The 25,707-nt window shown below is 41.5% G+C and overlaps 1 protein-coding gene across 1 annotated transcript in view; it reads right to left on the reverse strand.

Moving 5' to 3' along the window:
- APEH (acylaminoacyl-peptide hydrolase) overlaps positions 1 to 25,707 on the reverse strand; it is an 883,124-nt gene that overhangs the window by 677,770 nt on the left and 179,647 nt on the right. The window contains exons 6-7 of the mRNA XM_086938781.1: positions 21,076 to 21,248; positions 19,910 to 20,047 (exon numbers count right to left, since the gene is read on the reverse strand). Coding sequence (XP_086794907.1) covers positions 19,910 to 20,047; positions 21,076 to 21,248 — 311 coding nt within the window. The remainder of the gene's footprint in view (positions 1 to 19,909; positions 20,048 to 21,075; positions 21,249 to 25,707) is intronic.

Consider the following 25,707-nt stretch of genomic DNA (forward strand, 5'->3'; position numbering starts at 1 on the left):
AGATGCCCCCTGCCGGAGGGCTAGGGCTAATCTTTTTTCCAATGACAATATATGTAGGTTAGTTTGTTTGAGAGCGTTGCATATTTCTGCATTTTTCCGAAATACATATTGCTGAGCAAAGCCCCTTACACTAGCCTTACACGCTTCCCATACTGATATGATTGATATGATTGCAGCCGAGTTCAAGTTTATTTCTATTTCTATAAATTCTTTTATATGTGCTTTCAATTGTGATGTAAATAGAGGATCTGATATTAAACATCTTGGGAATGTAAAGCTGCGTGCGTCTTTCCTAATGCTGCCAATCTTTATTGTCAAAAGTATAGGATTGTGGTCTGAGGTTATTCTAGGGCATAGTTCAATAATACATCCTTCAATGATTCTATCAGTAGCCCAGGCTAAATCAATTTGAGAGCAAAGCTTATGAGGATGTGAATAATATGTAAACCCTGCTACATTGGGGTGAATAGTTCTCCATACATCCTTCAAATTATGTATGCGGCTTAGTTCCATTATGGCGGCCCTTACTTTACACATCCGTGATGAAGAAGCTTGCCTAGTGGAGTCCTCAGCATAATTCATCACGCAGTTCAAATCCCCCATTATTAGCAGTTCGCCCTTCCATTCAAGAAGTTCTACATAAACAACACCAAATACATATTTACTGTTCTCATATTGAACTTGTGCTAACGCCCATCTGCCTTTTGGGTCAGCAGCAGTCTTTATAATATCTAGCATGAACTGCTTTTTTTTAATATGGCCACTCCCCTGATGGAGGCACCTAGTGTAGAACAAACAATAAGATCATAACCTAGTTGACTCAGTAATTTCCTGTCTTTAAATCCAATGTGTGTTTCAGAAATCATAGCCAGATGAGGTTTATACATGTATAGCTCCTCTTGAACTAGTCTACGTTTTTGCTGACTATTAAGACCTGCTACGTTCCAAGCGAGACATCTAAGCATTGACATTGTATATTTTAAGTTGATTCAAACAATAATAGTATCTACTCAACATAACATACTGCATATTCATTTGTATTTTATTTTGTTTAGGCTGTCCTTTATTACCTCTTGTAATAATTTTTCTTCCCTTACAAACCTCCCTACCCCCCACGTGCCCTTCCCTACCAAACAGAACTCGTCCCACCCTCTTCCCCCTTTGCCCCCCCCCTTTGACCAACCCAGTGGGTCAGTGCCACCCAACCCTCCCTTCCATTCTCCTGGATCCCTCCCCCTGTACCTACCCGGAAGCATCCCCCTATCTTCTGCTGCCGCTTATGGGGCAGCCAACCAGAGAGGATTCCCTAAGGGCCCCAACCATCTGTATTGTTCTCATACAGAAAGGCAAATGGCCCAAAACTATATAGCAAGATTCATAAGAGAAAGAGATTGCCCTAGTCAATTGTAAACACATGCAGATTAGCAACATAGCATAGTATCTTTTTTTTCCTTCCCCCCCTCTCTCCTTTTTTTTCCCCATTATGTTCTTAATTAAGATTTTGATTTTGAGTCCATTTTCGAAAGAAAGTGTTCCGCCTCTTTAACATCGTGAAAAAAATAGTTATGGCCAGACATAGTAACTTTGAGACGGGCCGGTTCTTGTAAATAAACCGTTGCTCCATGAGACTTAATAGGGTCAATCAATTTACGTAGGCCCCACCTTTTGTCCATAGTTACTTTACTCAGATCTGATTTTACAAAAAAAGTTAGGTTATCAATTGTCACTGGAGTTCTTGGTTCGTCTTTCATTGAAACTGCTTGCCTAAGTAAATAATTGCCAAAATAAATTAGAAAGGGCCGTGGGTATTTGCTCTCCTGGGTTCTGGGGATAATAGGAAGTCTATGTACTCGCTGAAGTTGAGAGTCCCAGTCCCAATCGGATAAATCCGGAAAAGCTTTTTGTAGTATTTGTACCATATAACCCCTGGCGTCCGCTCCCTCAGATCCTTCAGGTATCCCAAAGAGTCGTAGATTCTGTCGCCTCTGTCGATTTTCCAAATCTTCAACTTTGCTCTTCAGAGCATCTATTTCTTCATTATGTCGATCCGATGAAGCCGTAGTGGTGGCAAGCGTTTCCTCCACTTCAACAACTCTTTGTTGAATTTCCTCAATTTCTTTTGTTACGCCACTCAGTTTGTTAGTGACTTCATGAAGGGAGCTATGAATTTTAGTATTATCCTCTCGTAGTTGTCGAAAATTGTCTTGTACCTCTTGGCGATGATCCATCAGTGTCTTTAAGATTAAATCCAGAGATGAGGCATTGACATTACCATTACCAGCATTGGTCAAGGGAGAAGCCAGTGGGGGGGAGATAGCAGATATTAGAGCTGAATCACTATGGAGTGAAGTAATTGCAAGAGGTTTGTCTTTATGAATATTCCCGATACTCCCAATAGTATCGATTTTGCCATCGAAAATATTTCCATTAGGAGGTGTATTCATAGGAACTGGAGCAGAGAGATCAGTTGTAGGGGGTAGCAGCGAGGGAAGAGAGTCTGAGCCTGTACTAGATAGGGCAGTGCTCCCGAGGAGGGTAGTCTGAGGGTTTTTTAATTTGTTCTTTTTAAGGCTTTCATCTGCAGCAAAGTTATCAGCTGGGAAAGTCAGTGATAGTTTTCTTGTTTCTTTTTTGGAAGCTTGAAACCATTTACCCAACGGGCTCTGATCTGTAAGTCATTTTCCTCCAGCAATGGTTGGTATTAATATGTTTAATAAGGTTGCAGGGATTATATTTCTCCCCCCTTTCTTAGTTTTATTTTTTGCCTTTCCCCTTTTTTTACAAGTTGAGGATCTGTTAGTCTTTAATTGCACAGAGCTATTTACTATCTCCTCACATGTATCCTCTCCCCCCTCGGTATCACCTCTCTCAATTATCTCCTCATATTCTGGATCGTCAAAGTTTGCCTCCAAGGTTATCTCATTATCAGCGCCATCATTTCCATCGGCGCGCCATCAAAAAAATTGTCTTTTTTCTCATGAGTTATGATCGGATCTAAGCCTAGTAGAGAGTGAGGAGATTGAGCAGATTGTAGACCAGGTTCCGTAGTAACATCCGTAATATGGGCCTCCGCCACAATGTTCTCGTTATGTTCAGCCTTGCCCAGCTTGTCTGGCTTGTACATAGCACTCCTACCCGCTGAATCCGATATCGTTTTTCCTTCTTTATCAATAGATTTATCAGATTTATTGGTGGATATTCCTATTGTTTCATTTTTATCTTTATCTTTGTCTTTGTTTTTAGTAGCTAGTTTTGTTGAATGTATCTGGAGAAAGTTGGATAGCATGTTGTTTGTCAAGTTGCCTCTCTGTATGCCGGGGCATCCTCGCTACCACTGCTGGTGAAATTGGTTTAAAAATTGGGGAGGTCTCTTCGCCCGCTCCATTTTTCATGGGAGTGCCTTTGGTTAATTTACTCTTGATGTTTTTGGGTGCCATTAGTGCAAATATGCCTGCTTTATTCCTTTAGCGTAGTAAGGCAAATTATGTAACTGTTTTTTTTCGGAGATTGCCGCATTATTTTAATGTTAGAGCTCCAGAAAAGCAATAGCTTAGCGTGCCTTCTCCACCAGAAAACCCGGATATCTAAACAGCCAAAACAGCCAAAAATAGGCAAAATTAAACAGACCTTGATTTTCGGGGCCGGTTCCACATTCCAGTACCGTTTCTTTGACCCTACTGACAACTCAGGATAGCTCAGGATAACTCAGTTAAGCACCTCAGGTAAAGCAAACAGAGTCCCTCAAAGAAGCTAACAATCAAAAGCGTGCTTTACCTGGTGGAGTCGATCAGTTAAGGCAGCCTCTCTGACCTCTCTTACCCCTCTGGTTCTGTGGTTGGCCTCTCTTAGCACGGTCTGCCGGCTTCAAGTCTATGGGAGAATGTCAGTCTCCGCTTCTGATGCTGTGGAACGCCCTTGCCTGCTGTGCAAGTGTTTCAAACGTTCTTGTTTCTCGCACCGTTTCTGATGCTGTAGAGCGCCCTTGCCTGCCTGCACGAGTGTCCCAAACGTTCTCGTTTCGCGCTAGCTGGCTCCTCCTTTCAGCAATCTGCAATCTGCAGTCTCCCCCGGCAGCTCGCTCGCAGCCCTCCGAATCACCACCGAGCCCGAGACTGAGCCCGAATCAAGCCGAATCTAGCCAGACAGAGCAGCAAAGCCTCACGTTCAGACACCGAACTCCACAGTCGCAGCTCACGGCAAGGCACGGCGGGTGGAAGGTAATCAGGTTCTCCTGATAATTATACCGGTAACTCCGCAGCTCAAGCTCCCTGCAGCAGCCCACGGCAACTCTCGGCAATCCTCGGCAGGGTACAGAGGTTCAGAGGGCGGAGGGCAAACAAACTTCCTGCTAGTCACGCCGGTAACTTTTGTCGCTCCACAGCGCTATAAGAAACTTTTTTTGTAGCGTGCAGCACTTTTCGGGAGTTTAGATCCTCCAGAAACCAGAAACCAGGTCAGAGCACTATAAAAGTATATTTCGTAAATTCGGCGCTTTCATTCCTTCACTCTTTCATTGAATCTTTCATTGAATCATTGCTCGAAGGGTCGAGGGCTCACAGCGGGAGCATCCTCTCCGTGGCGTCGTCACACCGCCATCTTGCTTCCTACTCCCGTGGGTGCAAATGTCACTTCCAATAAATGACATTCCATTTGCATTTTCCTGCAAATTTTTTCCAAAACATCCAATTTTTTACAAAAAGTGAGAAAAAATCCATCTCAATTTGGAAGAGATATTAATTAAAAAACACAATACCTTATGCATCTTCCTTCACTCCACAACATTACTATGTTATCAAAAATATATTTCAAAAATATATTTCTAAAACGGAAAGAACCATCTTTTGTTGGTTTAAATTATGCCCAAAAATCCACATACCATTTTGATTGTCCACTTGTAAAAGTTTTTTTTTTCAAAAACCACTCCATGTGTAAACAAAAATGTTCTACTATCTTCAATTTGTCATTTGGCAAAGTACAAAGTTATAACAGTACTATAATTTAAATCATCTTTAAATACCTACTCTGTACATTACGACTAATTTTTATAATTTCACTCTGAACTCTGCTTATACATTTAAACTATTTCTGCTCCATATAAACTTGTTTTTAACTTTCTCATCAAAAGACAAAAAGGATAACTCTCCAAAATATTTCCAACAAAATACCAACTCATTTTTTGGTAAACCATAAGTCGTAAAAACCTATAAATCCCTTTCAAACCACGTGATCTGTCAGAATTTTTTTCAACAAGACAACAATTCCAAACAAAATTACCCGTACCCAAGAAACTTTAGAAAACAACTGTTTACTTTCAACGAAGCTTTTTTCTACAATTATCTAACCTCTTTTTTCTCTTTCTTAAGTGAAGCAAAAACAATCGATAAATTCAAAAATGCATTTTTTCACATTTCTTCCGTACAGATAAAGAAAGTGAAAAACAAACATCTTAGCTCATTTTTTTAAATAAAGACAACTTTTTCAAAACAGGATAAACATTTCTATTTTTGTTTTCCCAGACCCGACATAGGCATACTCTAGCTATACGATCGGCGACATGCTTTTTTACGTACATTACATCATTTACGTATATAGCAACCTCTCCTTATCCTTTCCTTACAATATATCTATACCTTTTTAAATTAACTACTTAAAATAAAGTTTAAAATGTTTCCTACCTGGACGCAGATCACCTTCCAGCTGCTTCCACCTTGGATACTCTTCAAAATGGCCGCTTACGCTCACGTTTACGTCATTACGTAATTGGATGCTGCTACGATAAAAAAGGGACTATTTTATTTATTAATATTTAATACATTGTTTTTTAATTATTTCATAATGTTTCCCTTATATTAAAAATATGTAAAAATATGTAATAAATGGATAAAATTATAAAGCAACTTTTCAATGTGTTTAAAATGAAAAATAAAAATTTTGAAACAATGTTATCTTTATTGTTTTGTAATCAATTTCACATGCATTACTTCTTAATCTTATTATATATTTTTTTAATTTATATATTTGTCTCCTTACCTGTTTTCTGTTTCCTTTTCCCTTCTTTTTATCTTCTTTCTTCTTCTTTCCAACATTCTTTTTCTGCTCCGCGGGACTCATAGCATCTAACATGAAAATAAAAGAAGGATAATGTTTGCCATTGGATTCAATGATAAAACGTGGGAACCAAATCTTTCATTAGTTTTATCTTTAACATTCTTTTTTGTAAAAATGTGAATATATTTTTTAAAAACTTATATTATCCTGGTAAATAAATATATATAATTATTAAAAAATTTTAATTGAACCATTTTTTTATTTTTTAATAAACCCTAAATAATATAATAAAATAATATTATCCATAAAAAAAGATATGTTTAATAATAATTAATTACTTAAAAATTAAAAACTGTTTTTACATTGCCTTTAAAAAAAAATATATTTTTTTTAATACTTAATTTTTTACTTAAATATAAATTTTTTGAAAATAAAAATATCTCAAAATTAATATTAGTTATACATAATTTACATTATTTAATATAAGTATTGATGTTCAATACATTAATACTATCACTAGAAATTACTACAACAATACTCTAGTATTAATAGTTAAGCAAAAAAAAAGAATAATAATAACTATCTTTAAAACATATAAAAACTAAAGTATTTTTATCTACTATAATATACAGAATTCACATATTTAAAAACATAGTATTGGTGTCCAAAACATTAATACTATTACTATTAATTACTACAAATAATACTCTAGTATTAATTTTTAACCAAGAACAAAACATTTATAAATTCCTTTTTTTTTAAATAAATACCAAAGTATTTTTTATAAATCTTTAATATCATTAAACATTAATACTATTACTACTAATTACTACAAAAATACTCAAGTATTAAATTCTATCCAAAAACAAAAGATTTATAAATTCCTTTTTTTTAAATTCAATACCAAAGTATTTTTTACAAATCTTTATTATCATTAAAATTTAATATTATTTTACCTTTAACATATTTTTGCATATTTAAAGAAAAATGCGTTGTAAAGGTACTTGTGTTGTAAAGGTACTTGCGTTGTAATAGTATGCATTGTAAAAGTATGCGTGGTAATAGACTTTACGTTGTAAAAGATGCGTGGTAATAGTAATGCGTGGTAAAAGATGCGTTGTAACGGTTGTATACCTCGCCCACTATACCGGCTGCTGCGGCGCTATTGGATGCCGAAACAGCATTTGATTACCCTAAAATGGCAGTTTTTACAAGCCACGCTAGGCAGAATGGGAATTCCATCAGGCTTCATCTCCATTATCAACCTATTATACACTAAACCCACAGCATATATCTACTTAAACCTGCTGCGGCGCTATTGGATGCCGAAAAAGCATTTGATTACCCTAAAATGGCTTTTCTACAGGCCACACTAGGCAGAATGGGAATTCCATCAGGCTTCATCTCCATTATCAACCTAGGGGTCTCCAACCAGTCGATCGCGAGCTACCGGTAGCTCGCCGAGAGCCGGCCAGTAGCTCGCGCTGCTTTGTGCTCAATGTGCCTTGCCATGGTGGCATCTTCAAAATTATGCCATTGTAAATACCCGTAATGTATTGTACATGCACGGGTCTGAAGCAGGCATTCCCACCCGTTATATTTATTACACAGGTCTGACTCTGGGCAATTATTGTGCATGCATGTTGTTTCTACGGACCCCCCCCCACCCCCGATCAGTCCTGCACATCCACAGAACCTGCCCTCACCCAAACCAACTGCTAACATTTGCCAGGCTTAGCTGGGGCGGGGTGAAGAGGATGACGTTCCTCTGCTTCCTACGACGTGATCAGAGACTCGTGACCAGGCCTCTCTAAGCGCCCCCTGCCTTCTCCTCGCATGCACCGCGCTGTTCAGTGATGAGTGCGAAGGTGCAGCGGGCGTGGCAGGGCAGAGCAGCAGGTCGTGCAAGCGGTATAGTACTGCTGGGCCTGTGCCATCTGCCCTCTTTAACAGAGCCTGCCGCCTTCTATCAACCGAGCAGCAGGTAAGCAAGGTAAGCCGTGTGAGAGGCCTCTCGGAGGTGTTAACATCGATTTGGACACTTTTGATACCTTGTCACACTTGTGGCGGTCTAGCGTCGCAGGGTGTACCGCTCCATAAACCCTTCTTCCAGCCAGCGCTTTGTGTGCTGAAGCGTGGCCCCCAAATTGATGCCTGCATGATAGTAGCACTAGGCCAGGAACTTGACTTGTCTTAGTGGTTTCTGTCAGCATTAGCCAGGCCCTGTATAAACCCCACGCGCTGCTATACAATTTTATCGCTGTTATTTCATTCACAGCACACACATATAGAATGGAATCAATGGTGGCTTCACCCACCTCCCCCTTTTTAACCTTAATCACATTATGCTGCTATACACAGCGTATCCCGCCATTCGTTTGTAGTCTCCTTTGCAGTTCCGTTTGACCTCGGCTAACCTGTGGTGTAGTCCAACCTGTGTGGGTTGTTTAACTCTATGTCAGCCCGCACTCGCACTTGAGTTCAGCGATGTCTTCTCTCTTTGCTAGTAGTAGGCGTCGGTTAATTGGCTTTATTATAAGATTCCATTCCAGCCCTACGCTGTCAGTCATCTCCACGCCACTTGTACCCTCCTAGAGTTCGCGCTTGCATACCCTGCCACCCTGGAGTTATATATGTATATTACCCAGCTCTGGGCGATTATTGGGCATGCATGTTGTTTCTAATGGACCCCCGCGATCAGTCCTTCACATCCACAGAACCCGCCCTCACCTAAACCAGCTGCTAAGATTGGCCTTAGCTTAGTTGGGGCGGGGCGGGGTGAAGAGGATGAGGTTCCTCTGCTTCCTACTATGACGTGATCAGAGTCCCGTGACCAGGCCTCTCTAAGCGCCCCCTGCCTTCTCCTCGCATGCACAGCGCTGTTCAGTCACGAGTGCGAAGGTGCAGTGGGCGTGGCACTTGAGTTAATAAAATAAATACATAGTTTCTGTCAGCGTTAGCCAGGCCCTGTATAAACCCCACGCGCTGCTATACATTATCGCCGTTATTTCATTTACACCACACACATAAAGAATTGTTATTTGACTCCTGTGCGCGCCACTACAATTAACACGCTCATCAGATTTAAGGCCATATCAGTCTTTCAACCATTTCCTTCTGGGATTACCTCCCTGTGCGTCAGTTTGCATTCACAGCTGACTTGGGGCAATGTGGCAACTGTATGAGATTGTAATAAATGCAAAATACAAATTAAAATTGCAGTGAAGCAACATGCTATGCAGCGCTATGATGTCATGACTGTGTTAAGTAGTCCGCCCTGTAAATTCCGATTCATGCACTCACACGTGGCATATGAGAAAAGCGTGTGAGGTTGAGGACCTTTGCTTCTACTTGTGACTTGTCCTTGCAAGTAACTCTGTTCTACGTCGTACCACGTGATCGGTGATAAAATATTGTGGCACCAGCTTGGTTCCAGGAATCCAGAGTAAACTGGTATCAGACTTTAATAATTCAAACTCCCACGTCGTCAATCTCTGGGGCCGGGCTCTGGGGCCTAGAGTAGAAGTAAAATCAACCACGATTCAGTAAAGCACTGTGAATAGCTGTTAGTAGTGAGTCATACTTTTATGTTGGTAAGTGGAGTTTCATTTTTGTGCATGGATGAGGCACTACTTCCATATGACTGGGTCCGTAGTTGGACGACTGTCCTCTGCATGACTGGGCAGTTGTTCGGTTTGCCTTGGGCTCAGGTAAAGGAAGCTACTAAAGAAGGCACTTCTGTTGTCTTTGCTCCACCCTTCCGGTTCTTTTCCATGCTGCATGATACAAAAAGTGTGCCTATAGCCCTACACTGCTTGTCTGGCCTTGAACATCAGAGTGAGGTTCTTTTCAGGCGGGGCTGGGGGAATGTACTTTTAAGGGGAACAGTTGGTTACCTTTAACATGACATTCCTATCCTATCCCTGAAGTGATACACACACTGCTGCCTAGTAGTGCCAACACAGGCACCCCGTGCCGTGGTGCAAGGGTGCCTGTGTTGCAGACAGAATTTTTCTGCGCTGGAAAGGGCACCTTCTTGCACAAAAAACAATCCTCTGAGGCATTTTCCTCTTTCTATGTGTGCTGCAGCACACATTTAATAAAAAGGGGAAAAAAGAGGAGCAATAAAGGTATTTCTCCTTGTTACGCCTCACTTGGGGTGGCGAAGAATTTTTGACGGATTCCCAGGTCCACCACTAATAGCGACTTTGAGAATGTGCCAATGCCAAAATCTATGGGTGGATGCTTGGTAAGACCCATGCTCCACTCATGGAACACCTCCGTGGGGCAGAGTAACGCAACACAGTGACTTCCGCTGCCTTGCCTCCATATATGTATGAGACCATTCAGGGCCAGGCTGGGTGGCTATGCGTGGCCTCATACATTTTGTATGTACAGTGCAAACTCAACTTATTTCAAGGTGCTGTCATGTGTGATAATGAAGAAAGTGGAGGCATTGTGTTGCAGGATTGTACCCGTATGTTGACTTCATCAACATTTTTTCTCTTGCTTACAGCCTTAACAACTACTCATGGATGAAGAGGCAGGTCCCTCCAAAAAGGCAAAGAGCAAGACTTCCATCATGAGTGGGAGAACGAATTTTTATTTACACAAATGAAAGACAACTGTGTATGTTTAATCTATGGAGCTAAAGTTGCAGTGGGAAAAAAGGGCAATGTTGAGAGGCATTTTTCAACTAAGCACATGCATTTTGAAAGGAAGCAGCCTGAGGTCACAAAAAGTTAACAAACTAAAATCTGCATTGCAGACACAGCAATCTTTTTTTACAAAACCCACGAAGAAAGCCGCTGCGGCAACTGAAGCATCCTTCGTAATCACTCATCACTTGATTAAGCACAACGCACCATTTTCAGATGGAGCCGTTGTGAAGGAAGCAATGCTTCTAATGGCCACCTCCTTATTCTAAGTCTTTAAAAATAGCCCTGAACTTATGTCTAGCATTTCAGATGTGCAGTTAGGGTCAAACACTTTGGAAAGAAGGGTATCTGCATTATCAACCAACATGATAGAGCAGTTGGAGCGTGATTTAATGACATGCAAATATTTTTCTCTTCAATGTGACAAATCTGTTGATGCAAGCGATATTGCACAGTTGGCAATGTTCGTTAGAATGGTTTTTTGAAGAATTTACTGATAAAGAGGAATTTTTAACTTTGTTGCCTTTGAAAACCACAACCAGAGGATCTGATATTCACAATGAGGTGAAAAATGATTTTTTGAAACAAAATGTACCATTGAAAAAGTTAGTGGCGATAACCACTGATGGTGCACCCGCAATGATAGGGCGTCATTCTGGCTTCATTGCCAATTGTAAAGCAGATCCAGATTTCCTTCCATTATTGAACTACCATTGCATTATACATCAACAGGCAATATGTGCCAAGGTAATGGGGCTTGATCACGTGATGACTCCGGTTGTTAAAATTATTAATTTAATTCGTGCAAAGGCACCAAACCATTCAGCTGAGTATGGGGACCTTCTACTGCAAACTCAAATCCGATGGCTTAGCAGGGGAAAAATACTGTGAAGATTCCTTTCGCTATTGCCAGAAGTCAAAGCTTTTATGGAGTCTAGAAATGAAGATACCACACTGTTAGCAAAAACTCAATGGTTGCTTGATTTAGCTTTTTTAACAGATGTGACAGAAAAATTAAAAGTATTGAACTATGAGTTCCAAGGCAAAAACAAGACAATAACCAACATGGTAAGTTCTGTGAAAACTTTCAAATCAAAACTTAACCTTTTTATACAGCATGTACAGAAATGAAAGATGCAGCATTTTCCCTCTGTGCTCCAAATCCTTTCAGAAAACAAAGCTGAGGCTGAGGTCCTGGACATAGAAAAATACAGCAGCCTCCTCATCAGGCTTAATCAAGAGTTCAGTGACAGATTCAGTGATTTTGAGCAACTGGAGCCCTTTGTGATGACCGTTCAAACCCCTTCATGGAAGTGGATGTTACTGACATTTCAGAGAAAATATAGTGTGCTTTTGAACCTTGACTCTGCTACAATGGAAATGGAGATTGTCACACTTCAAAATGACATTGAATTGAAATCAAGGCAATCTAACATTAATTTCTGGAGTCTGGTGGATGCTGAAAAGTTTGAGAATATCCACACAGCTGCATTGAAACTTTTTCCCTATTTGGCTCTACCTATCTTTGCGAATCAGCATTTTCAGATATGGACTTCATAAAATCTACGTTTCACACACGTCTGACTGACGAACATTTAAATGACTCCATAAGATTTGCCCTCTCAAGCTACACCCCAGATTACAAGGGATTAGTGGACACCATGTAGTGTCAAGTCTCTCACTGAAATAATTTGAATGCATTCACAATCAATACTTGCTCAATGACTGTTCCTGGTGAAATCCCAAATTTAGGTATCTGTTTCATTATGAACACCAAGATTAAAGTGGCTGCAGAGAAGAATCTTCACCCCCAACTTTTTTTTATTACTTGAACAAAAACAAAGGAATGTGTACTGAAGGCCTGTTTTACAGACACAAGAAAAAGTAGCAGGGAGAATAATCTTCAGCTCAGCACCTTTGCAAATGTTTATTTGCTGCATAAGAACAACGCAGTGTTTACTGGAGGCCTGGTTTATTGAAAACAAGGAAAAAAGATAGCTATAGAGAAGAGAAGAATCTTCAGCATCTTTCAAAAGCCCATCTGTTAGTAACAGTTGTTAGAGTTGAACAAGAACAAAGCAGTGTGTACTTCAGGGTGGGTTTCAGACACCAAGAAAAAAGTAGCTGGACAGAAGAATCTTCAGCACCTTTCCAAATTTGTATTTGCTGCCAAGATGAGAAAAAAAGCAGGGTTTACTGGAGGCCTGGTGTATTGACCTCAAGAAAAAAAGAGAGCTTAAGAGAAGAATCTTCAGCATCTTTCATAGTTCTTTTTAGTTGAATAAGAACAAAGCAATTTGTACTGCAGTCCTGGTTTACTGACATCCCTAAAAAGTAAAGGAAGCAATGAGAATACAACTGCGAACATGACTGGTGCCATAAAAACCTTAAAGTCAAAACAGAACCTTTTGAAAAATTCAGAGTGGAGGACAACATCTGTACTTTCCAATCCAAACAAAGCTGAAGTTCAGCTTATCTGGCAACTGAAAAACACAGCGATCTTGTCAAAGCTACTGTAGAAGAATCCATCTGCAATTGTGATTCAGCAAAGCTTTGCACAGGCTGACTGCCACAAACTGTGACTAATTCTCTACTATAATGACTTCTTTGGAACTGCCCCCGCCAGGCTACCAGATTACACAGCATTAGAGGGCATCATACAGTTCCACACTGAAGGTAAGATTGCTTTTCCTGTTTGTTTGTTAATTGAGCTGCATTACAATTATTATTTCAGTGACAGCTATTAATTAAAAGGTCTTGATTTTGAAGCTATTATTGTGAAAGGTCGTAAAGTGGTTTGACAGCACAACACAAATCCAAAGTCAATCCTTTCAGTGTTTCTAGGGAACTTTAAGGCTTGTGTTCAAACCACAGTATGGTAGGCTCTGAAGAAAATAGGTTTTTTAATCTTAACATCAATGAAAGCGGGCGTGGGAAGTCTCTCTGAAAAATGCGCGAGTTGCTTGGGGTTTGGTAGCTCACGATGATTTTCACTGACCAGAAGTAGCTCTCACTACACAAAAGGTTGGAGACCCCTGCTCTGGACATTCTAATGCATGAACCACTATCGGTATCTTTCGTCTAGGTTCTTAAGTACTCTGAAATATTCAGAGATACGTTCTCTGAGGCATCTTATTGTGCTACCGACATATAATTTAGAGCACTTACATACAATGATATAACCCGCAAATTTTGTGGTGCAATCTATATGTTGGTTAATCCAAAATTTCTTAGAACCATTATATTGAAAATCTTGTTTCCCTGTCAATGCGAATTTGGACATGTTGCAGTTGGTGCATTTAAATAAACCTAAATTGCATTCATGTAGCCAAGTCTGGCTCTGTTTGTTCATCTTAGGGTAACTGGGGCTGATCATATTGTGGATAGTTAACCCTTTACGGTAAGTAACACTAGGATTATTTGTTACATGTTTTTGCAATTGAGGGTCAGATGTTAGTAAGTGCAAATGGCGTTTTAGGATATTAAAAACTTTGCAAGACCAGGGATGATAGTTGGTAATCATTCTTACTGGTGTCTGTTCTTCCCCTGTTTTAATAGGCTGTGGTTTAAAATTCTTAGTCCTAGTGAGTATGTGTGCTCGCCTCTTAGTTTTGGTAATGACTTGTTTGTCATACCCTCGAGCCAAAAACCTTTGTTCCATGTCATCAGAACAATCATAGAAGTTCACATCTTTGGTGCAGTTCCTGCATGGCCTAAGAAATTCACCAAATGGTATTGAATTTATTTGTGTCTTCAGATGGGCACTGGCTGCATGTAGCAAGGAATTGCAAGCTGTTTACTTCCTGTGCATCCTACAGTTAATTCTATCATTTTCTACATATAGTTCTACATCCAAGAAAACTATTTTGTCCATAGTATAGGACATAGTAAATGTCATATTATAGCTGTTGTTATTTAGATAGTCAAAAAACTGACATAAGTCATCAACGCTGCCAGTCTGTATTAGGAGTCAGTTATCAATGTATCTTCCAAAATACATGATATAATAATGCCAATGGGCCCCGGATCGGCCCCAGATATGCGTCGCCTCGAACCACCCCATGAAGAGGCAGGCAAAGGACGGCGCAAATCTGGAACCCATCACAGTCCCACAGGTTTGTTGGTACCAGTTAGCTTTAAATAAGAAGACATTGTGTTCCAAAATCATTTGTGCCATCGTTATTAACATTTTAGACTGCTCCAACAGTTCCACAGGTCTTTTATAGGGAAAATGACGTAAAGCTGCTATACCATGTTGATGTAGGATATTGGTATATAGAGAAACCACGTCTAGCATGACCAAAATCATGGACCTATCCCAAGGTATATCCATAATGATGTTAAGGATGTGCTTGGTTTTTTTTTTGGTCCTCATCTCACCTTGCAAGCCTCTGCGGGTCTTATGAAGCCGCCTTCGATATCTGTCTCCCCTACGGCTTACCGCACTCGCTTGGGTCGTCCGACCAGTCCCCTTGTTTTGTGAGGGACCCTGGTGTAATCATAAGACCAATGATGTTACCATAATCTTAGATTCTTACCCCAGCTCACGAGGGGGTCCCAAATATTCGAGATCTTATCCTCCACACCATCGTACTCTAATCGAGCCATAGAGAAAGCCGCTTTGAGTCAATACTCCCTTTGCGGGGGTAAGGGGTCTTTCCACCTCTTACACACTTCCCTTCTGGCCAACAATATCAAGTACAATAATAGACCCTTATCTTTCTGCGAGAGAGTCTGACTGAGGCGACCATCATCTCCAAAAAATACCAATTGCATATTTAACTCTATGTTAGTGTTTAAGATGTACCTTAGATTGTCGCCCACCTCGGTCCAAAATCTTGCCAAGGTTAAACACTCATAGAAGATATGTAGGTCATTTGCAAGGGGTGCAGTACATCTAGGGCATTTGGGGGTGGGATCTGGGGAAAACTTTGCTATTTTTGCAGGGGTGTAGTAAAGTCTATTGATGACGAAGAAGTGGTTTTTAAACAGGCAGGTTTGACAGATCTATATAAGGTCTTTAATGAGGATATATACAAAGAGTCTGCTGAGGGCCCAAATATGGTTTCCGTCCACACTGCAGCAGAGGCAGGTGTCTCCTGGTCCTCGGCCTCCAACAAACTGTTGTACCACATAGAGATTTCCTTATTCAATGGGCGTGTCCCCTGCAACATATCTTCGATCTCTCTGTTTCCGCTGATTTCCCCCTTTTCTGCCTCATACCAAGATGTTAACTGTATGTACTTAAATCTTGAGAGTCCCGGGCCAATCTTTGCCCTCAGGTACTCCCAAGGATATATCCCCCCGGAGTCCAATAATTCAGACCAGTTTCTGATACCTGCCCTCTTTATCGGTAATGCCAAGCTATCCTGCAGGCAGTCCGGGGTTCCTGGTGCATCCAGGATGTGCTTGGTGTCTCTTATTGTGGAGGGCAGATTGGTCACATACGGTTGAAAATATGTGTCAACAAATTCTGATATTTTTTCGGTCGGTCCACCTATTCCTGACACAATTGGCCTCCCTGGTGGCCTCGTGGCATTCTTGTGGCTCTTGGGTTATGAATATAGACACGGATACCGGGGTCTATCTATCAGCAAATATCTATATCCATCTTCATTCAACAGTCCTGTAATGTTCCATTGTTTGAGTTGTTGATTAATCAATTTGGTGATTTTAAATTCAGGATTAAAAAGCTATTTCTTGTAACACTGTCCATTGTTCAGTTAACTCATGATTTCTCCCTCATAGTATTCTTTTTCCATAACCACAATGTTGCCACGCTTATCAGCTTCTCTTATAATAATGTCATCATTGGTCATAAGTTGTTTTAAAGCAACACGTTCAGAAGGTGTAAGGTTGTCTACATGTGGCATCAATGCATGATGGTTCATAGAGCTTCACATTTGTCTAGTTCGTTGTTAATAACCTTGCGAAATGCATTGATATTATTTCCACTCGAAAGTTGTGGCGTCCATTTGGATTTGGGCTAAGACCACTATCCACACTAAGACCTGTGCTATACCCAAGGTCCTGTAGAACCTTATACATAGCGATGGGATATTGTTCACTTTCAGTAATAGACAGCTGTAATGTTGTGTCCCGAATATCATGTATGGATAAATCACCCACAATAACTTCAGAGGCACGTTGATTATTGACAGGAATATTGGAAGCAAAAAACTTCTTCAATTTGAGGTTCCTAACAAATTTGTATAAATCGATTTTAACAATAGTCATATCATAATAAGCAGTCGGACAAAAACTCATCCCCTTGTTCAAAACAGAAATCATGTCATTTGAAAGGGAAATACTTGACAGATTGATAACTTCAATTTCCTTTCCTACATTGTTCATTGCTTGGCCTTGCTCCACGAGCGTGTATTCACTCTCTCTCTTATTCCGGGATTTGCCTCTCCCCCTGCATCCTCTCTTTGTCTTCCTCGCATATCCTCTCTTTGTTTTATATAGTTCTCCTTGTGCCCAATGCGAGTTTGTTGGACCTCTCGTAAAAAATGAATTCCCAGTGGAGTACTAGGTGCTGTTTCTATGTTCCCTTCCTCGCCTGTTACAGAGATGTTACTGGATGAAGCTGTACGAACAGCACTGAGTAAGGAAGCTCTACTCTCGCCGTGTTGTAAATCTTGCTTAACTATGCTATCAAATTTCTTGGCGAAAGGAAAGAATCAATTTCATCCCATTTTAATTTACAAGCTTTTTTATCTTTAATATCATCCTCAAACTTAGTTAGAATACCTTCTAAGATAGCATTGTTTTCCTTAGTAGCCTCTGCGAGCTTCATGTCTTCAATTTCTATTTCAACAGTATCTGCCTCCTCTGCTGCCTGAGTAGCCTTTCTGTTTGAATTCTCAATAAGCAAATTCATTAGCCACATTGAATTCCCTGTGAGTTCTTTCTCCCTAAAGAGGAGTAAGTCCTCCTCTGAATCATCATAAGTGGGAAAGATGTTAGATCAAAGGCCCCGTGGGATTCTCTCAAGTCTGATGTATTCCTTGAGTGTGGCCCAGTCCCACCACTTAGCAATTTCTGTCTTTTTTAGTCGTTGTAATCTCATACATTTTGTTTTGAGACCCTCATTCGGCTTAAAAGTACCCTGAGTTACAGCCTTATTGACAGAAATACCAGCACATGCATTTTTAAAAAGATCCTCAGCTACTTTGCTTCTTTCCATTCTTGACCCCAATTTAAGGATATTAAGCAATTTGTGTAAAACACAATCTATAGCAACCCCAATATTAAACAGAATTAAACAAATGAGGTAGTAGGGGAAACATTAGCAGGAACGTGTAGAATATATCTTAATTCAAATTCAAAAAAACATAAGTGCTCAAGGCTAATATACAACCACTGCCCGACGTTGGGAATATATATGTGCCTTTACTACATACATGTGTTGCTCAGGCTTCCAATTGTTAATTTGTGCTTTATGTGGACTTTGTTCCTCATTTTACAACGTTGGGCAGTGGCTGTATGTTAGCCTTGAGCACTTATGTTTTTTTGAATTTGAATTAAGATATTTTGTACACGTTCCTGCACATGTTTCCCCTACTGCCTCATTTGTTTAGGACAGTCCTTTAAATAACTTGGAATCTGGGTCGCCCTCCTCCCCGACCTCGCTTGGTCACTCAACGTAACCCTGCTAGTGAAAAAGGTTTGTGCTGACCTCCTCAAATGGCAGGCGCAGACATTGAACCCCGTGGGCAGAATAGCTCTGTTCAAAATTATGGTTCTGCCCAGATTCCTATACATGCTCCAGTACTCAGACCTCTCCCTCTCACAACTGTGGTTCCGAGAGATGGACAGCTTGGCCCCCAAGTTCTTGTGGGGAGGTTGATGGCCTCGGTTGGCCCTCGCCCAGTGCCGGATCTCACCCTTTGATGGAGGACTGGGGATGACAAATCTGTATCTTTACTATTTAGCTACTCGGCTCCTCACTTTGCATGAATGGTTTAATGGGAGCTGGTCAGATGCAGCATACTGCTTTGAACTGCACACCCTGGGCCGGTATAAGATTCAGAGGATGCTGTATGGGAACACCATTTCCCAAACTCTGCCTGAGGTGCTTTTGGCCTGGTGGGCTTCTCTGCACCATACCCGCTGGTTGAAGAAATTGACCCAATATACCCCCATTGTGCCGGGGCACATGGTTCCGGGAAGTCGCCAACCTCTACGGTTTTAGGGCATGGGATCTCATTAGGATTGCACCACTGGGGGATGTCTAGGGTGGGAACCACATACTCACCTTTCAAGATCTGCAGACCCGGTACTCCCTTCACACTTCCCAGTTGTATCATTACCTGCAGTTACGCCACGCTCTCCATTCTCATATCTCAGAAGGCATCTCCCTGACTGAATATAGCCCGCCCTAAGCTCAGATCTTGACTGGTAACCTGGGGAAGGGGGGGATCTCCCGTATTTATCGCTCTCTTACCAACAACACCCCCAATACACTATTCCAACTCAGGGACAGATAGGAGGGGTGGCTCGGGTCCTTAGACGCCGCCGATTTGAGAGACACATTGATGGCTCCCAAAACAGTCACAGCCTCAGCAAGGCTCAGCCTAGTTCAAGTATATTAGCTCCACGCTGCCTATCTCACACCACTGCGCCTCCAACGCGTTGGGTTCCCGCCGGATGCTTCCTGTCCCCGCTGCAACCACCCGCAAGCCGATTTTTATCAAGTGGTATGGCTGGTGCGCTGCACAGGAACAACCCCTGTACAAGGCCAGAGGATGCTCGAAAATGTTTCGCAGAATGTGGGGCAAATGGGTCGGGGTGATAGAGGATTGATACTTTCACTAAACAATTGAGAACTGGGATAGGTGCAGCAATGTCTCTCCTTGCCTATCAACTCATGTATGCTGGTGTACTGCTATTTATTTTTGCTTTGCACTGATAACTGTACACAATGCTGTATTGTTCTCTCCTGTTGGTCTCTCACAAAATCAATAAAACTTGGTTATCAAAAAAAAATCTGATGGTAGTTGGAATCCATTTCCAAATTAAAACAATATACAAAAATACACTACTGAATTGATCGGTACAAAGGTGGAATAAAAAAATCAAACAAATCACAATACAAAGGCTACCTTCTAATCTAGATAACATGCAAAATGTGCATCTTGTGGCAAGGGACACTTTAAATTATCAATAAGGTCTCATAGTGTGCTGCAATGTCTTCTTACCTGTCCAGGTGAGATGTGGTCTGGAATTCCTTCCAACACAGAGATGTTGCTGCTTTCAATCTCCAGAACACATAGCACAGGGACACTCTTACCAACCAGTCCCTCTCCCCAGTCTTCATAGAACACAAACTGGTCACCCTACAAAACAAGAAGCAAAAATGTAAAATATTAGTTTACCCTTTACTTCTTCTACAACATGTTCACCACTGTGTAGTTCAACAACCGCACACATTTGAATCGTTATGTTTTTGCTTCTCTACTTTGTATTTATTGGACTGATATTGTCCAGTGGAGTGCAAGAACTCCAGAATCCTTACAACTGTTAAAAAATGATGACTGATGCTGGTCACAGGGAGTGTGGCGGGGGAGGGCAAAGCCACTCAGTACCACTGGATTACTCACTCATGTAGCGGAAACCGAATACAACACCTGCTTCAGTTTCACATCTCTCTCCTACGGTGTATCTTGACACAAACGGGGTGCTCAAATATGAATTCCTTACAGCATAGTATAGTTAGTCATCCTTATACATAGGTTTTATTCTTGCAGACTGGGCAATGGTTCTCTTGACATAATTAGTTATTTTAGCCACTCAAAGCCCAGAGACTGTCCTGGCACACCCTTTCAATACTACCACCGGGGCCATAATGATCGAGCCCCTTGAGCCAAGGGTCTACCAGCAATGCATTTCCACTTTCATCTTACTGCTGCTGGGAGATCCTCCTGGCACAATTTCATGTCCTAACATTTTCACCTGATTAATGCAAGATCAGCCTGGCACACCCAACACAATGCATGACACATGCTATTGTGGAACACCCTCTTAAAATAGCCTCTCTTTTATTGCACTCACACTATGGTGGGGATACCATGCTAAGACAATGTCATAAGTTACGAGTTCTTCAGAACTGCTTTGAGACCATCATGGCACACTGGTCCAGGTTTGTTCTCTGCTTACTGTTCAAGACATTACTGGTAAGTTTCTCATTTGCTACCACTTGGCCTTCTTGAGGAGACTCTCTCATGGCTCTCTTCGCTGTATGCATTGTATCTGCACTTTAGGCTGAGACGCTAAAACAACTGGCACCACCTCTACAGGTACTGGTGCTCGCTGACCTGCTCTCCTGTGCAGCTTTCTACGTTGAAGGTTTCACAGATCATACAACCTTGATGGGCTTGTCCTGCTTCTCAGATTTTAGGACATCATCCTCATCAGCAGCTGCAGTGTTCAGCTCAGAAGGCTTAGTTTGAAAGAATGATTCTGTTTTTCTGCGCTTCTTCTCCGCCACATAAAGCAGGTGTGTCTCCGAATACGACCAAGCCAAACAACCAAACTGTTCTGGTATCGGAAGAAAAAGAAGAAAATAAAATATCTGAACACCAAAGCACCCATAGCCTCTGTACAAAAGCAATTCCATTTTGTTTGGTTTCTCACAGTAAGCATCTTCTTTACTTTTTTTAATTCATTTGGTTGTCACTGCTTGGCTACTAAACCTTAATTCATCTACCAGCAAGAACCTACACCTTTCCAACCAGCTTCTCCTCAATTTCAAGTTTATTTTAGTTTCTTGACAAGAACCCTAAAAACACCATACATCAATTAATAGGCAATAACATCACAGTTAGAATGGCGTACAATCCTCCATTACGGAACAAAAATACAAAAATTGACAATTCAGAGTTTAAACCCCCATTCCCCATTTAACATTTTCTAGAAATTCTGGAGTAAGCCTTTTTTTGCTCAGTCTCACTAACCTCGGAGAGTCAAGTGCTCGAAGGAAGTCCTTGGTAAGACAGTTTGAGTGCACCAGTAGTGTTGGCAAAACACTACTTGTCACAGGTAAGGCCCAGTAAACACAGAAGAAAGAATACAATCTAAACAACTGATGCACACACGTAAGGAGGACCTGGATTTAGGAGTCAATGCTCCAACTAAGATATACGCTTCAAGGGTCTGTCTTCCTCCACCTAGTAGTTAAGTAGGAGGCATTTGCCATTTACTTTTTTCCCCGTCAACAGTAAATCACTGTCAGGATTAACCTGCACATCCATACTGCAGGCATGTAACGTTGTGACAGGCAAGCACCATTACTCTTATTAAATATCATATATAATACAGGTTTTGCCTTCCTTCACCTGGACAAAGTGCGTCTCTTGTATGAGAATGACAGAAGGACCATACTTCCGCGAGCTCAAAAATAATGCATCCTTCTTCCATCTATTATTGATTCCAGTCTCATTATGGCAGACTATAATAAAGTCCATTCCCTTATCATCCTTCCTGTGTTTTATCGCACCAATTTCTCTACTTGGTCCAGCTAGTAATCCCAAACCATACTCATCCACTGTATCTAAGCAAATTGTTCCTCCTGCAGTGACTCTCCCCTCCACCGAGCCCACCTCTCCACCCCCCAACCATCCCTGGCTCCCTCAACCCCAACTCGATCATCCTCCCTCCACTCAACCCAATAGCCCCTGGAAGCCAGGAACAGGACTATTGAGGATCCAACTATAATTCCCACCCCAAGAGATCGCTTAGGATATTTTACTTGGCTTCTGTCCTGGATTGTGATTGTTTTAATTTTGCCCCGCTATTAACCAAAATCCATTTTATCTTCACCATTTGGACTTTATTATAGTCTGTCCCCATCTCCTAGGTTGGGTGAATATCACTACTAAAAATCTCAATCCGTTCTCTTATATTATTTCTCTTTTCACCATTGATATGGGGTAATAAATCTCCCAGGGTTAGTTTAAAAATACTCCAAATGCCTAAGACAAGGGCGGTTTGGCACTCTTCTGTCTCAGGACCGATTACTCTTTGTCTATTGCCGTACAGTTATACCGCGTTTCTATACAGTGGTCTTAGTTTGATAACTTTTAACATTTCATTTAGGCTGACCGCTGCAGTATGGCCAATTTGTTGTGAGCCATTACGCAACCCAAAATACTGAATAAAGTGAGGTATAAAACCTTGTGGAACAATTTTTGCTTTGAGAATTTAAAATACCAGTGATCCTCGCTGAAACCCCCCTGGCAGGTCAAGTCAAGTAATTTATATAGCGCACTACATACCCAGAGGGTCTCAAGGCACTTGAGGGAGGGTGGAGAATTACTTGTCGAATATCCAGGCTTTAAGCTGCTTTCTGAAGGCTAGGTGGTTTTGAGTAAGGCGGAGGTGAATGGGAAGGGAGTTCCAGGTTTTAGCCGCTAAGTAGGAGAAGGATCTTCCCCCATGGTGGTTTTGTTGATGCGTGGAACAGCAGCGAGGGCTTGGTTGGAAGAACGTAGCTGGCGGGAGGGGGTGTAGAAGGATAGTCGCGTGTTGAGGCATTCGGGTCCAAGTTCGTAGAGTGCTTTGTGTGCGTGGGTGAGGAGGCGGAACGTTATCCTCTTATTGACGGGGAGCCAGTGGAGGTCTTTCAGGTGACCGGAACTGTGGTCTTTGCGCGGGATGTCTAGTATGAGTCTGGCTGATGCGTTTTGGATGCGTTGGAGTTTTTTCCGAAGTTTTGCGGTGGTACCGGTGTACAGGGTGTTTCCGTAGTCCAGGCGGCTTGTAACCAGTGCGTGGGTGACCGTTTTTCTAGTTTCGGTGGGGATCCAGCGAAATGTTTTTTTGAGCATGCGAAGAATGTTGAAGCAAGATGATGAAACGGCGTTGACTTGTCTGGTCATCGAGAGTGAGGAGTCCAGGATGACGCCCAGGTTCCGTGCGTGGTCCGTTGGGATGGGTGCTTTTCCTAGGGCCACTGGCCACCAGGAGTCGTCCCAGGCGGAAGGGGAGGTACCTAAGATGAGGACTTCTGTCTTGTTCAAGTTCAGTTTGAGACGGCTGTGCTTCATCCATTCGGCTACTTCTTGCATCCCTTCATGTCGGTTAGTTTTGGTGGTGTTTGGGTCTTTGGTGAGAGAGAGGATCAGTTGAGTGTCATCAGCGCAGGAGATGATGTTGAGGTTGTGTTGGCGTGCGATGGTCGCGAGGGGACTCATGTAAACGTTGAAGAGGGTAGGACTGAGTGAAGATCCTTGTGGCACGCCGCAGATGACTTCGGTGGCCTCTGACTTAAACGGTGGGAGGCGGACTCTCTGAGTTCTTCCGGCAAATAACGAGATGATGCAGTTCCCATCTCTCTCCCTGTCTTTCGCCATCAGCTATTATGAAGAGGGCATAGATTCATATTTTTAAGATTGGAGACTTTTTGTATCTGGATGGAGTAAAGTTGGTGGCACAGATTTGCTCCGGTAATACCATACAGAAAGTTTCTTTTAGCTTCTCTTATAGACAGATGGTCTTGGTTCTTAATAGTCTCCTTCTATATGAGGTTTACTGGTCGTCTGGGTTGGCTGGTACACTTTTTAGGCCTGGAAAAGAGAATGATTCTCAGAGTTTTTGGTATAGGGGACTTCGGCCCGACAGTTCTTTATTTGCCTCAAATATTTGGGCAAAATGGCAAGAGCATACACAGATAGAGATAAGTACTATGGGTATGAATTCTAGTTGCTGCAGGGGGCAAACTTTTACAGAGTGATCTTTTTTAATGCTTGGATGCTCTATTACACCCCAGAAAGGCTTAACAAAAATTTCCGCACATCTGATAGAAAATACCCTAGACGTAAGGGAGTGGGAGATTGGGGAAATAGGTTTATGGCTTGTAAAGCCATCTCCCAATTTTGATCACAGATTTTTTTTAGCACATTTCACTCAAGGTTGGATGCAACGGAATGCTCGTATTTTTCCCATGTGAGTTAAATACAACGCTATAAAAAGATCTGGGGGTCAGCCTTTGAGGAAGAGGAGGCTCAGGAGAATTGACAGACTATGCTTAACATTTTAGAAGTATTTTTAATGGTATGCTTGGTTCTTGCACTGTCACTTTATTCTACAGCCAGCATTTAGCTAGCAATTTACTACCTGGATCGTGATAGTACTGTATTAGCACTCTGTCTTTTTGCTTAGACATCTGGTTTGATGAAAAGGGTGTTGTAATTTGACAGTTTTTTGCACTGTCACTTTACATTGTTAACCATTTGGCGTATGCTAGCTCTTTCCCGCAAGGTTGCCTCATGGCTTCTAACGTGAACCTGACCATTCATATTTGGACTGCATTCTTCATTTTATTATGTTGTTTATTTCTTTCGTTTAGTTTCCAGTCTTCGGCACTGAATATAGAGGCAATATGTTTAGTTATGCACTGTCACTTTATTGATTACTGGATACATCCCAGTGCTGTTGTTACATGACCACCCTACTGTGTTGCACACTTTGCGATTTCATCTCTCGCTAGGAGAGATTGGGGAAATGTGTACTGTATACACATTGTAATGTTTATGAAAATGATCAATATTACTCTATGACGAGATGTGAACTCAAGTGAATTCCAAGCTGTAAGTAAAAAGAACTATAGTTACTTACCTGTAATTTGTGGTTCTCCAGTATTGGTGTCTTTCATAGATTCACATGGCTGAATCATTCCCCATCGTCAGAGTGTGAGTCCCGAGGTACAAAAAAAAAAGCAATAATTATGCCCATAATAACCAAAAAACCTTGCTAACATAAAACCAGGAAGTAATGTAGCCCTAAGCTACAAGGAAAAAACTTCCACATCTATGACTATCATAGTCATTATATACAGTTCAAACTGCAGCCAATCAGGCGACAGCACCCACCAGAATGTTCTCCCCAGAAGCTAAGGCTCTCAGATTTTCTCACACTAGAGTGAACCAGGAGATAAGAGCATAAACCAGTCTCTGAGGGGAGGTGAACGGGTTGCATGTGAATCTATGAAAGACACCAA

The sequence above is a fragment of the Lissotriton vulgaris genome, chromosome 9 (assembly GCF_964263255.1).
Source record: "Lissotriton vulgaris chromosome 9, aLisVul1.2, whole genome shotgun sequence".
Taxonomy (NCBI): Eukaryota; Metazoa; Chordata; class Amphibia; order Caudata; family Salamandridae; genus Lissotriton; species Lissotriton vulgaris.